A 15,716-nucleotide genomic window follows, 5' to 3' on the forward strand; every position below is an offset into this window, starting at 1 on the left:
ATGACTGATGCAACGGGGGAGGGGGAGGGTCGATTTAGCAGGTTTAGTGAAGAGTCTAGACCTGTCAAATTGACCACAGATCACTCTGCAGTTTACCCAAGTACTCTATCCCAAATGCGAAGAGTGAGGAAAGTTGATGGGAGGGGGTTTCCTGCTGATCCAGCATAGTGTAGACAATGCAGGTAGTCAAGTTAAGCTACTTAAATTGATTTACTGTGGAAGTGAAGATGTAGCCTATATTGTGCCATATAACTTTAGTAATGACTGTACCCACAAGGAATAAACTAGACATTTCCCATTTATTGAAATTGATAGATTTTGAGTTAAAAAATATCTTACTGAAGGATTTAAAAAAAAAATTATTTAACTGGATGCCATCCAGAAGTTGACTTTCTTTGATAAACTTGGGAGGAACTTACTTCTCTTTTTTTAATTTACAACAAACACTTTAGTGCAGGTTGAAAGCTTTCTTCACACAAGCAGAAATGCACTAAAATCAACTCTGCCTGGGGCTTCCTGTAGTCAGCGCTGGTCAGTTTCAGCAGAAGCTGACTTGGGGACGCCTGGGGCAGAGCAGCTGGGGTGCTACTGGACCAACCCGGCAGCACCCCATCTGCTCTGCCCCAGACGTCCTGATTCAGCCGCTGCTGAAACTGACCAGCAGCGGCTGAATCAGGACCTGGCAAAGCCTCAGAGGCGTGGGACCCCCCGCGGCTGGGGCTTCAGTCCGGGTGCCTGTGGTCTGCTGGGGACCGTCCCCAGCAGACCACAGGCACCCAGACTGGAGCGGCAGCAGCGGCGGTTCCCCGCGCCTCTGAGGCTTTGCTCTGGCCGTCCACAGGCACCGGGTCTCAAGGGGCAGCAGCAGCGGTTCCCGCGCTTCTGAGGCTTTGCTCTAGCAAAGCCTCAGAAGCGCGGAACCGCCCGGTGCCCCTGGTCTGCTGGAGACGGTCTCCAGCAGACCAGGGGCACCGGAGCAGCTTACGAACGGGGCTTTCTCGCCCCGACTTCCGGGGCGAGAAAGCTCCGTTCGTAAGTGCGGATCCGACATAAGTCGGATCCGCGTAAGTCGGGGACTGCCTGTAGTTCCTCAAATTTGGGAATAGATATGACAAGGGCCACTGTATTTAGAAAGTAGTACCATACCCCTTCTTGGGCCTGATTATTTGACCTGTCGATTTTTTAAGAAACTGTGAATCTTACTTACTTAGTGGTGAAGAGATTTTTTTAACTAACATGGCTGTTTTGCTGTAATAGATTATATTGTTCAGAGAACTGGTATAAATTATACTGGTAAAAGAGTTATTTTCCTTAAAAGCATTATCTATGCTAGGAGGGTTTGTTAACATAGCTATGATGGCAAACCCTTTTAAGTGTAGACAATGCTTAAGTGTAGTGCGGTGCAACAATGCAGAACTCATATTATGGAAGTAATTTTAGAATAAGTTGAATTGCAGTTTTTAGTTACTGTGGAGGGAGGTCACATATAGAACTGTTAACATAATACATCTTTGTTATTAGTAGATGTGATACTTCATATTCTTTATGAAGGTATGCTTTGATGTTTATATGACATAACTAAGATATGCTTTAGGCAAGATAATTTGTAAGGTATCATTAGAAACGTCGTGACTTACTGAATATGACACACATTTTGAAAACCAAATGAGAACATATGAGATTATAGAAATTATTTATATGTACATTGGTTTTCAGAGGGAGTCTCTTTGGAATTAGAAAATTCTAGGTTTAAGTCCTATGACTGGATTTTGCTGTCTTAGCATTGTTGACACTTAGGGTATGTCTAGATTACATCCCTCTGGCGACAGAGAGATGTAAATAAGACATACCGACATTGCAAATGAAGCAGGAATTTAAATCCCCCACGCTTCATTTGAATAAAAATGGTGGCTGCATTTTGCCGAGTCAGCAGTTTGTCGGCAAAAAACAGCTGTCAAGAAGGGGATTGGGCAACAAAGACTTTCTTGACAGCCACTTTTTGCCAACAAACTGCTGACTCGGCAAAACACAGCTGCCATTTTTATTCAAATGAAGCGCAGGGGATTTAAATCCTCGCTTCATTTGCAATGTTGGTATATCTAATTTACATCCCTCTGTCGCCGGAGGGATGTAATCTAGACATATCCTAAATATAGTACTTCATTGTCATTCTTTAGAGGAAATGCTAACCAGAAAGCTTTGTTGTCTGTCTCTGGTGGATTTCCATGTGGGAAGTTGGGAAGTTGGAGTATGTGGCTGTATTCCAAAATGTTAAGGGATTATCCTTATCTTCTGGCCAACATTTGTTCACTTAGTGTAATAGTTTCTACTGTTAAATAGACTGATGGATGGCTGGTCTGTTTGCCAACACTTTAACCAAACTACTACTGTCTAATTTATCACTTTACAAAGCACTTTGGAGTCCCTTGAAAATGAAAGGTTCTGTAAAAAGCTATATTTTAATTTGATAATTTGCTTTTAAAAGCAGAGTTTTTAAAATTTTATATGCAGTTATTAAGCCTAGAATTTTGGATCTTATTTCCTCATAGTTTCTTGGGGGAAGAGCCCTATGACTAGGGTCAGTACAGAAGACAGAACTTCATACTTTTTAACCAGTGTTCTAATGGGGGAGGGGAGAAACCTAAGGAAACCAGCACATACTTCCATTTGTACATAAAATTATTTTTCATTTTAAGACCTTTCATAGAGGTTCATCCTTTCACAATCTGATGTTCTCTGACAGCTTTCCCTTCAGTTTTTTTCTGTGTTGCACTCTCCTACGAGGTGGGATCTCTGCAGTGGTGTGCGTGCCACAGTGCTAGCCTTCTGGTTTCTGTGTCTGTAGTTTTCTTTGTTGAAGTACCATAGAAAGCTTGTGTGTCTGAAAATCTTCAGATGTTTAACTACTAACGACCTCCTTTGCAACATGTCTGCTGCTGCCCATACTACTGAGAAAAGGTAGTGAAAATCTCCTCGGAAGGTAATATGAGGTGGAAAGATATCCAGGAAACAAGCAGGAAAAATTGGAAATCCTGACACAGTCAAGGAACTGTAATTTGATGGTGGGGTAACTCGCATGATTGGAGTACTGTCATGCATGGGTATAAACAGTTCAGGAAGGACAAGTGGGGAAGAAAATGTAGAGGAGTTGTATTGTACATGAGAGAGCAGTATGATTGCTTAGAACTCTTGTGTGAAACGGCAGAAAAGCCTGTTGAGGGTCTTTGGGTTACATTTAGAGATGAGGAACAATAGTAATGTCGTGGTAGGCACCTGATATAGACCATGTTGAAAAACATGTCATAGTATCATGAGTCCTGCTGTACAGTGACTCGGAGATGAAAAATGCCACTAAATAACATTTAGATATTATACAGCATGTTCAGATAACCTTTCACTACAAACCATTAATAAGTATAGTGTGGAAGGGAGAGCTTTATCTTCTCTTCTGTGGCATTCCCTTTCTGTAGACTTTCCATATATTTGCTCTTAACATATCAAAGCCCATATCTGTGCAAATACAATAATTTGCATGGCCATTTATACTTTCAGATCAGCCATTTGCACATACAAATACTGTGCACAATTGTGGAATTTGCTTGTTGCATTTGAGTGTACAATTTTACTGGTGATTTTGGACTTATGAGAGTAAATCTTCAACTGATGTCATTTGTCATAACTCTGTTGAAGTGGGACTTATGATTATTTCTAACAACTGAGGATATGCATCGAAGCATAATTATGAAAGATCAAACCATAATTATGAAAGTGACGTAGGGCTGAAGTTTTTGCAGTTCCTGCACTTTAGATCTTTGTAATTGTGGGGCAAAATGTAATGTTTTAGTGAGATAATAGAAGCCTTTGGATGGAAGCTTTTTTTGATGGGTTGTTGTTATCTGCTCAGATGTTTAGAATATTGACAAAAATTCCAGGGTGGAGAGGTGGGGGGATTGAGGGGCTGAATTAGTGAGTAGAGCACAAGTGAGGTAATAAAAAATATGCCACTGGTAATGGCGATGATTATCTGCGGAATGTGATTACTGATTATTAATAATATATAGAAAGAGAACTTTCTTTTTTAAAATACCATTGCCATTATCTAAAGAGTTTGTTTAATTCCAAGCAAAATATATGGATTCAAATAAGCAAATGAAAAGTCTTTAAGTTATTACTTCAATCTTTCCCTGTTTAGGATAACTACACCTTTGCACAGCCAGGGATTCAAAAGAAAGTGAAAATGCTGGAAGAACTTGTTAGCCGGATCGATGGTAAGTCTTAAAAGCTAACCTAGGCTCTAAATGATATTTCATCGCAAGTCATTAGTTAAAAGCTTTGCAAGTAGTGTAGCCAATATCAGTGCAGTTATCTACCATGAGAGTGGAGCACAGCCTTTCTCAGGCGAGGTGTCATACTCAATCAACTTGTGGTATAGTGGCCTTTGCAAGATCACTGCCGTGTATCATTTAAAGGAAAGCCACTAGAGCATGAGCCACTTTCATTACTTTTTATTAAGGCAATATAATCAAAATTCAATGGCACTCTCTTTGCAGCAGAGTAATGGCTGCATACTAAAGGCAGCCAGCATTTATTTCACATTAAGCTCAATGATTGTTGCAATTCGGCAGAGTCACAGTGGTTGTTTATGGTTGTCCTTCGGCACTGTGTTTTGTTCCTTTGTGCATCGTTTTCCTTTCAAGAATGCTGAGTAATTTTTCTGTAGAATCCAATTAATTACAAACTCTGTAAATAACATCTTTATTATAGATAAATTACAGTATGTTACAGGGATAATTTTTAGATTATGCTTTCGTGTTTTATCAGGGACTTTGAAATGTTTTCTACCTTCATCCTTAAAATAGTTCCCTCCATGAAATGCTGACTGTCCTAGTGCTATAGCAGAGTTTAATTAAATGAAATTCAAGAGATAATGCTTTGCCCATTCTAAACATGTACTCCTGGTAGTTTGTTAAATTAATGAACAAAGCATTAACAAAGTGATGCCAAGCAGAACTAAGCATATATTTGTGACACTACTCTGTCGATGAGAGAGAGAGAGAGAGAGAGAGAGAGAGAGAGAGAGATTTCTTAAATAGCTTCAATACTGAATAATCTTTTTGAAAAAGATGAATTGTCTTTTCATTATACATACTGTAAACTGTTCTTGCATCAGGACTTACTGCAGAAAATGTTACATTTGTTTACACTTATTTGCATTCTGAATACTTGACATGTATCTCTGTACTTTCTTAGTGTCAAAACCAATAATGGTTAATGATAAAATTAGTTAAGAGGAATTTTAAAATAATTTTTATATTGACAAAATGAGGGAAGGAAAACCAATCTTAAAAATATAAATTGCTTAGAGACTGTGAAAATGTATAAGCTATTGGATTTATGTGTGTAATAAATTTTGTGTAATTATTTGTGTAATTTATTTTATCAATGTTAGTGGTTTTAGGCCAGAAAGAACTTTTATTCTCTGCACCGCCAAAAAACAAACAAACAAACAAACAAAAAAAAACCCCTAACTTGACAGCAAATGAGTTTATACTGTTATATTGTAATGATAATTTTTCTGCTTTAAAAATTATTTCTTTCAGCTATGTTCTTTTCCTTCTGACATACAGTATTATGGTACTGTACATTACTGTGTAGTTATGGGAATGTTTTTGATGATGCCAGTCTCTTGACTGCAATTACTCTACTCATAACACCATATTTGCAGAGACTTTTACATTAAAACAAATTGGATATTAACACATAAAATAACATGTTCTCAATATAAACTTTTTTTTTGGTTAACTAGTTTTCTCCAGTATGCTCTAAACATTTAGTTAATAAATGTTCAGTTTTGAGGATTAAACCCATCATTTTGTCGGACAAACATTTTCAGCTTTTTGGGAAAAATGTGTTGCATGTCCAAGAAGGAAGTGATACTAAAGGCTCTTTTGTGCTATAAATGCAGATGGTTGAATGTTTTTTCTTATGTGGATTAAGATTGTAAAGAAATTAATTATTCCTTAGTTGGCTTTTTCAGTTTCCTTTAAAAATTTGATAGTTAATACATCCAATTAATTAATCTCTCCTTTACCAGTTCTACACCTAGCAAGTCAGTTACTTCTTCAGGGGGTTGTCCACGCATATTTCACCATGCACCTGTGCTCCATGCTTGTGAAATTGGATTATTTTGAATGTCAGTGTCCACTGGAGCCATGCCTGCATCCTGCATATCCTACCTATGTAGCCAATGGCATAAAGGTTGAGATTGTCTCAGTTGCCTTTTAGCTCTTTCTTACTGTCTATGGTGCTGCTTCTTTATATCTGAAGTATGGAACTGACTTGTATTTATCTTGAGTTGCAGATGTAATTTTTAGTATAGTTTGATATAGTTTTTAACATGTTGGTGTGCAAACTATAATTGAAGTGCTGGACTTCTTAATGATGGATAATTGAAGTGCTGCTTTGTCCACCACCACTTAAGAACTAAAAATGAGAATCACTCCTAAAACTTTTCCGTGTGGCAAAATCCATGAAGTCATCCTTCCAGCTAATTGAGAAGATGACTTGGTAAGAGATGACTTTCTCTGTTTTGGTAAGTCTTGGGTCCATCCACATTCAAACTTCAGGCTTCCTCCAGAAGGTCCCATTCATTCACCGTGGAATTGGCCAGAGCCTACCAGTCCTCCTTGACAATGTTCTGAGGAGATAGAGAGAAAATAGCACTGGCGACAGTGTGATAGAAAAGACAGATTTCCCTAGTCTACTTTGTGCTGATGAGGTGGCAGTTAATGAAACACTTGGAATGGACATCCAGACTCCTTGCATGGGTACTGAAGCACCCAGTACTAATAAAAGAGTACTTTGCCCTGTCATCTGCAGCATGCATACCTGAAAGTTGTGCTTGTGGAACTGACCTCCTCTGTACTGAGGAGACTCACAGTATTGAGAGACTTGACCATAACTGTCTCAAACAATTGCTGATGATGGCCCAGTGGCTTCTGGGTTGGCTACCTCAATTCTTGCACAGAATATTGCAGGGCCTTTTCAAACTCCCAAGAAAGCGGCTATATCCCTTGAAGAGAGAGAGAGAGTTCTCTCCTTCATCTGAACAAAATGGAGAGATGTTTCCCACATACTCTCCTCACTATGAGTCAAGCTGCTTTAATAGGGGGTCCAGATGACACAGGATGAGATATTAAGAAACAAGTAATGAGCCCCTTCTTGGTATCCTCCAGGACCTAATGTATTCCTATCTGATGTAAATATGGCCATTCCAGGCACCTTGGGGGTGCGGGGGAGTGAAAATCAACAGAAAAATCTCATTGGTTGTTCCTGCCACTAAAGCCAAATTCCCCTCATTTCATGAAAGGCAGCAGGTCGACCATATTCCTTAGCTGGAAAACTAGGATTTAGAGAGAGGATATCTGCCCTAAAATTCACTTACCTTGTAAGTTCTATTTCCAGTGGGTAGAAAACCCTATATTTGGACAGCATAAAATGTGGTGTGTCTTAAAATACAAGGACATACATAGGCATCATGTGAATATATTTTTAAATCATTCTTTAAATATAATTTGGGTGCCAAAGTCTAGTCACTAATAAATGAATGAAGAATTATTATTTGCAGTGTATTATAGCCAGCTCTGTAGAGCTCAAAAGCTTACCTCTTTCACCATTAAAAGTTGGTCCATTAAAAACGCTAGTTCATCCACTCTGCATCTTTGAAGAAGTGTTAGTAATACAGTACACAGTACTGTAGATCACGTACAAAATATTTTAGAGCATCAGTAAATTAAAATCCATGCTGTCTCTCCTGTTGGACAGATTCCAGCAGCAAAAGAAGATCCAAACCTATTTTTGTTAAGCTGCCTGACTTGTGTATGACAGATTAAGTTGTTTTCATATCACCTTTTAGTGGCTGTTTCACAAAGCTGTGTTTCAAAGCTGCAGCGCTGCATGGAGACTGGGGTCAGGGCGGGAGTCCCCAGCCGACCCCGGGTTCCACACGGTGCTTTCACCTTTGAAGTGTAGCCACAGCCCTAAGGGGAGATGCCCTATTGATTAATCTTTAAAGGCAGAGCTGCCCTATCGACTAATTGAATAGTTGATGCAAAATGCATCGACTATTTGATTAGTCAATTATTCACAATTTAACATCCCACAGTGTAGCAGGAAGGCACTGCTTGAACATCAAGAGAGTTGTGTAAGATACATATCCTAAAGGTTCCAGCATGTCCTTGCTCTATTTTCCTAAGTATTGCCTCCTTATCTACATTTGTACTCAAGTACGCAGCATACGTACTCTTTATACCACTATAAGTTATGTACGGTATAGATGTACCATAACTTTTCTTCCATTGCCTACCATTTGTGCTGCTTGCCGTTGCACCATTCTCTTACCATGTTTGCAGGTTAAAGTTAAGTCTTCCAGAACCCCACACCAAATTCAAAAGGAACTCACATGGCACACTCAGCAACCACAATTCCTGATAGGAAACCTCTGTCTCTCTCCTGACACCACGATTCACTCAACTCTGAAACATGGACTAAGAATATGTTTCTTATTTGGTTTCTAGCCCTTGGTCCATGTTTATTCCATTCTTTCCTGCCCTGTTCAGTTCGATTTTTACACTCATTCCTTCTACTCCATTCTTTCAATTTTAGCCTGCGTTTTATGTAGTTTCCGTCTCCCTGCATCCATTTCTCTGTTCAGTTCTTTGTTCTTCCTCACTGCAACTCCAACAAGTCCCTCCTGGAAACCCATTACTTACATTTTTATAACATAAATAATGTAAATATAGTGAAAGAATATTAAAAAAAATGTTTGGCTATTGGCACACTAATTACTTTGTGTTTGTTATGTCCTTTTTTTCCTCCATTATATGTGGGGTTTTTTTAAAAAAATGTATGCTTTTCAAGGTAGGAATTGTGTTTTTATGTTTCTTCAGTCCCAAGCATACTGTGGGTGTTGCTGCAATATAAATACATCATCGTAAACTATTCATATTTGTACCTGTAAATCTTTGATCATTTGAAAATAGATGCATTTGTACAGCAATGGTACAATGAATTCCTAATTCTGACTGAGGCTTCTGGGTTATACAGTAATATAATATAAAAACCTCCATGATAAAGAAAATATTAATCAATAATGTTGTTTATAAAGCCAATTGAAGATTGCATGTACCCAGGTTACTGTAGAAACATTTGAAATATGATCTTCTTATAATCATATAAGAGATTTTAGAAAACCAAATAAAATGTGAACTAACCAAGAGAGGTGGGGAAAAGCTTCTTACTTGGCACCGAAATCTATTAAAACAGAAAATGACTATGAATGTCTGGAGTGTTCACCTCATACTGGACTGAAAAGTGGTTAAGTTGGCCTGTTGGCCTATTAACTCCATGGGCTGCACTTGGAGAAAGGGCCAAGGGGCAGGAAATCGATTGCAAGCTGGGCAGGAAAAGGCGAGGCCTATAAAGCGAGAAAGTTGTCAACGGTCAATGTGCCAGTGTGCAACTATAGGAAGAGGAATAGGCCTCGAGCTAATCCCCTGGGTGACCAGGAAAAGGCACCAGATAACTGGTGAGTGGCGCATGCCATAACAGGAAGTTATAACCTGTTTTTTAACTTCACAATAGCATCAATCTGAAGCAAAAGGGATTGACTGTGAGAGAAAACTCACATCATAAGCATCTTTCACAACAGTAGCAAAGAGTATAGAAATACAAGTTGAAAATAAATTTTCGATTTAAGCATTCTCTTACTTCAATTGCTGTTCAATAAAAATATCTTCTAAAATGATTGTCTTCTTTAATATAATATTCTGATAAAATAGTTTCTTTCCTCAAAATATAGTTGAATACAATTTCATATTTATATAAAATTCATCATTAATTATTCACTTAATATAAAAATTGTAGCTGTCAATATGGTTCATCTCAGTATAATTAAATCAGTGTAATTTTACATACACAATTAAGTATTCTGTAACTGTAGTTTTAAAAAATCATTAGTGTGATTGATCAAGCGTTGCCTGTCAGAGTAGTTTCATCATTAAATCATTGTACAAACAGCCAAGAACCAAATTAAAAAAAAAAAAAGTTAATTAACCCTACATTTATCACAGTGTAGTCAACAGATTGCTAACAAGCCTTTCAATAGGAGGCTGAAGCAAATCTAAAAGTGAAACATTTTTTTTCTCAAAAACAAGAAGTACATCCTCAGCATACAGTCTGAATATCCTGTCTGTGCATCGGAATGATCAATTGTAATATGTTTTTAGACTTAAGTATTGATATAATTTTTTTATATTGTTCAACTGCCTTTGACATATTAGCTCCAGATAAATAATTATACTATAAATCAGTTCGAGGCCTCACAGAAGTGAGAAGCCTGAGGTTTCCCACCTCTGTTCTAAGGAATGAGTTAACATATTTCTATCTTAAGGTCTTCTGTTGACTTGGATACGGTTATTGCACAAGCATGAATATAATATCTGTAAAACTGAAAGTTCAGGGAGACTATAGTTTTCTAGCTAGCGAAGGCATTAAACTAACACTTGGACACTTAGTACCTAGAGATAAAGTTTCCAAAAAAGATATTACACACATTATGCTTCAGTTAAATAAATACATCAGCTGTTTGCATGCAAAAATATTTTCATGAGTGGGACTTAAAAACCTACAGTTTAAAAATAAGTAGCTTACATAAAGGCAGGTAGGTGCAAAATAAATGTGTATATTTTCAACTACATATGTGTGTTTATGGTTGATAAAGAGTCACTGTCTTTTTTTCTTAAAAGTCACCACCCCTACTTGAGTCCTTATTTTCAGTAAAATTGCCTTTATATCCTAAAATAAATGAAAACAGGTAAATTTAATGGAAGTCAAATTAATTTAGTCAATCTAGACTGTGTCAATCTAGACTAAGAACAGCTATGAATAGCTATGCTTAATGAAATATAATTTATTACATAACTAGGCATATTAACAGAACCCACATTAAAAGTGCCGCGGCCTGTCTAACAAGTCTGCTCTCCAGTGTGATCAAAATAAAGAAGGAGAAAAGAATGATTCTTTTTTAATCTTAAACTTTTAATTAGGCAATACAAAAATAACTAATGTAAAAAAGTTGGCTTTCTTCTACCTTTCAAAGAAAGCAGCAGGGATTAATAGCTCTAGGGAGTAAATAAAAATGCCAGAAGCAAACAGAGTGGTAGAAATTTGCATGACTTAAAAAAAAACTAGGAACCTTATTTTAAAAGTGATAGACAATGATTTAATCTCAATATTTACTTTATTTTTCAAAGTAGTTAATACAAATTTGCCTGCAGAAATATTTTCTGAAACAATACATTGATCTAAATAATGTAATGACCTTTCTCGCACTACTAGCACAATATTATCCCTCATGCCTATATTGCCCAAGAAATTGTCATTTCCTGTATTTGCAAAGGGTAACATACCTCATATTCAATATTTTTAATCTGGCAAATAAACCTCTAATTGTCACATTTACTTTTATTTCTAAGAATTATATACAAACTAATAACCCCAGAAGAAAACCATCCAACAGTTTCCTAGGAAACTGATGCACAAAGAACAGGACTGTTTCCAGTGAAGAAAAAAGCAAACAAACAAAAATACTGGAGTATCATTTTGAGAATAGATTATTGACTTGTTAATAATACAAAGAAACTATGAATTAGGTGCAATATTCATTTATTTTTGCTTTTAAGATGGTTTTCCATCTACCTAGTGCAGATAATTAACACATACAAACACAATAAACTGACCTAATTTTGAGGGTTTCTTGATTTTTCTTTTTTCAACTGTAAATGTAGTTCCCTAAGGCTTTATAGCACTAGTGTCTAAGGCCTCAGTCTTGCAATCTGATCTGAGTTGATGGTTCTTTGTGGTACTAAATAGGAATTCAAGAATGTATTAGCATGAGCTTATGTGCATGAGGCTAAGTACATCACATATGTTAGTCTAAATCTGTGGGTGTAAGTATATAATGCCTTTTTATTCAGATGCAACCTCACATGTGACATGCAGGTTCAACGGTAATATTTCAAACACCTAAAAACTTTACTAAACCAAAATCTTTAGTGTCTTTACAGCTTGTTGTACTCATCTTAACCTTAGTGAATTTAGTTGCTGTAGGTAGGCATTACATTGTCATTAAAAAAGCAAGTTATTATTTTGCCAGTTTCTTTTTCTGTCAGCAAGGACTGCTTTCTGCTTATGTCAAATCTGGAGAAAACACCATGTAATTTTTCAAGGCAAGGTGAGTGAAACAAGATCTTTCATTGGGCCAGTTTCTGAATGCAAAAAAGACAACCTTGTAGTAAGATGAAGGCCTAAAACATAAACCAGTGCAGCACAGGCCTGGTCTGAGGCCTAGCTAACAATGGACAAAACATGGCTAACATAAAGCAAAGCTAAGCTGTGAGAGAAGGTCAGGCCCCAGCTCACATAACTTGGCACAAACAGGTCTGTGTGTGCAAAACACTAATTGGTAATAGGTCCAGATGCAGAACAATAATTGGTACTGGTCATAAGTGGAAAGCACATAATATCACTAGCTCATTAAAAAAGACTTTGGTATCCACTCCTCACTAGGGTTGCTAGGTGTCTGGTTTTGAACCAGACAGTCCAGTATTTGAACTTTATGTTTGGGAAACAAATTGAGAAAATATAAATGTCTGGTGTTTTCTAAATAAGATATAATGTAGATTGTGATGTAATGTCAAGTGTATCCCGTATTTTTGTTTAAACCATCTGGCAACCCTACTGCTCAGATACAGACTCAGGTGTAAGAAAGGGTCTAAAATGACACCATGATGGATAGAGATGATCTAATCAAACCATGAGGTACAGGGTGGTGGGTGGTATCTAAGTAGAGTGAGAGGATGGTAACCTGACAACCTCAGAGGGTGGTAACCTGATATGTCAGCAGTGAGGTATGATTTGTCGCACCTGTATATAAGGGGGGACAGTCTTTGTATGACCTAGGGGGCAGTGAATTGAGTTATTCCATTGTGGCAAGTACATATGCATAGTGGTTCAGTTACTGTACTTTGCTTTACAGTAAACCTGGCCTGGCATCTTTGATCCTTATCTGGTTTGTGGTCTTTGGGGGCTCCCTTGGGGTCTGCTGTGGAGACTAAGTGCACAAGACGACATGGCACACATCACTGAGCACACACATGCAAGCAGCCTTCTGCTTATCTTCATCAATGGAGCCAGAGACCTGTGAGGACAACTCAGCAGTAAATCTCTACCACCCTTCTAAAGAACTAAACTTGTGAGCTTCACAGTGGAGTGTAAAAACAGAGTGGGCACTGTTTGCAACAGAGAAAACAGGCTAAAATGAGAAATATTAAGAAGAGATATTGTTAGTACCTTATTGCATCAACAAGCTATACATTAGGATCCAGTGGTCCACTGTATCAGGCATTGTACAGATAATGAGAGACTGTGACTTCCACAGCTTACAAACAAAAGATAAGATTAATCAATTGGCATAATAGAGGGAGTAGTAGAGTGAGAAAAAGGGACGGAAACATAAGTTCAAGATAAAGATAAACATTCTTTTAATCAAAATATTAATATATGAAACACTGATATATAATAAAACCGCGCAGTTGTATTCAAATGTAAGCACTTCAAAGCAGGGACCATGTCTTTATATCTTTTACAATGTGATTTACATTAAGTGGTAAACAAGTGGATGAGTTAGATGGAGTGATGATTCTGTAACTTGAAATTTTGTGTGTCCTATAAAAATATTACATTGATTAAATTCATGAGATTGCCCTCAATCACATGATTCATTAGAAGCTCTGATTGTCTTAACTCAAGGAACTTTTCATAGATGAATGAAGACGCTTAGCAGTTTAAAATGTAATGGCAATGTTCTGCAGTACACACAAGGACAGTTATTTTAAGAGAGGAGTTGTGATCCATGAGGCTGGGTTAATGAAGGTTGCTTGAGTTGCTAATGTAATGCATTCACACTCAAGGGCAAATATAACTTTTCATATGCTGGTAATCCATTATGACTAGCAACAGTCTGCACAAATTTAATCTATAGAAGTAGCTACTTATTTTAAGTATCCATCTCCATTATTCATTCAGGGTGCGTCTACAAAGCACCCTAAACTCAAAATGAGATGTGCAATTTATGCTATACAAATTGTGTATCTTATTTAGAATCTATTTCAAAATAGGCTATTTTGAAATTTTTTAAATAATGCACTATTTTGAGACATTTCGTAACCCTTGTGGAACAAAGGTTACCAGCTGCCAAAATAGTGCGCCCATTATTTCAAAAAATAGATGCGGAGTAGCTATTTTGGGTTACGTTTGGTATCCCAAAATAGCCATGCATTGTTAGACGTACCCTTAGTGAGCACCAGAATCAGTGCTGTTAGCAAGAACAAGCACAAATGTTCTGTTAGCTAAAATACTATTGTGTGAATATAATTTTCCTCCAGAAATTCAATTTGTGGTTCTGGTATTTTGGTTACTTTTACATTTTGTGTAATCCACTAGAATATAAAATGTAAGCTCTCAATTTTGTGTATCAACTACTGTGCTATTCAGCTTAATTTGATTTTTACCTACAGTGTGGTAGGATGGGGGCTGCTACTGTATCTCACAGACCATGTTTGAAATGAAGACACTCCTCTGACATTCAAGGACACAAACTACTAGCAGCCAGCCTTAACTATGTTTCCTGTCTTCCAAAGCCAGCTCCAGTTCCTTTTGTGCCAACTGGACAATCACTTCTCAAAATAGTCTATGGATATGGATTTTAGAGCAAACTGAATATTAAAATCACCATCTTATTTGAAGGCCTTATCTGAGGAACTTGAACAAACTTGCATCAGTAATTCACCATGCTTTGGATGAGACATAGTAATTTTCAAGATATTTGATATACATATGGATTTTAGAGAATTTAATGACGAGGAGAAAATGAAAATGCAAAACAAGGCACAAATTTTTAAGAATATTTTTATTAATTATTTATATTAAGGGTCCATTGTACTAGGTGCTAGATAAATGCTCCCTGCATCAAAGAGCTTGCAGTATTAAAATAAAAGCTTTATGTTTATTCATTTAATATTTTATTGCACTTTCTTGGCAGAAGTCAATAAAGGAGTTTAAACATAGGCTTTGGAATTTAAGTTTTTGAGTACACAGAGTTTGAAAACCTTGACCAACATGTTTAGTTCTTAAAAAACAGGACATTTTATTTGTATTGAAATTAATAGGTAGCAGGTTTAAAACAAACAAATGAAGTACTTCTTCATACCACACAACTCAATCTGTGAAGCTCCTTGGCAGCAAATGTTGAGAAGGCCAAGACTATACCAAAGTTCAAAAAAGAGCTAAATGAATTCATGGCTGATATGCTATTAGTCAGGATGGGCAGGAATGATGTCCCTAGCCTCTACTTGTCAGAAGCTGTTAATGAGTGACAGGGAAATAATCTCTTGATGATTGCCTATTCTGTTCATTCTGGGGCACCTGACATTGGCCACTGTCTGAAAACAGGATACTGGCCTAGATAGACCTTTGGTCTGATCCAGTTTGGCTGTTCTTCTTCTTATTTCTCTATGGCATCATCCTACAATGGTAACAGGAGTCTTCTTAGGTGAAAGGTATTTTTTCATGCAAATATATGTAAATGCCTCAGGTGT

General features: G+C 37.2%; 1 protein-coding gene across 2 annotated transcripts in view; it reads left to right on the plus strand.

The window, feature by feature from the left end:
* The window catches only part of TBC1D22A (TBC1 domain family member 22A), a 435,605-nt gene that overhangs the window by 188,951 nt on the left and 230,938 nt on the right, over positions 1–15,716 (plus strand). For both annotated transcript variants that reach the window (XM_075927774.2, XM_075927768.2), the window contains one exon: positions 4,193–4,268. In XM_075927774.2, the coding sequence (XP_075783889.1) occupies positions 4,193–4,268 (76 nt within the window). The remainder of the gene's footprint in view (positions 1–4,192; positions 4,269–15,716) is intronic.

This window comes from Pelodiscus sinensis, chromosome 1, assembly GCF_052426305.1.
Source record: "Pelodiscus sinensis isolate ZL-2025 chromosome 1, ASM5242630v1, whole genome shotgun sequence".
Classification (NCBI taxonomy): Eukaryota; Metazoa; Chordata; order Testudines; family Trionychidae; genus Pelodiscus; species Pelodiscus sinensis.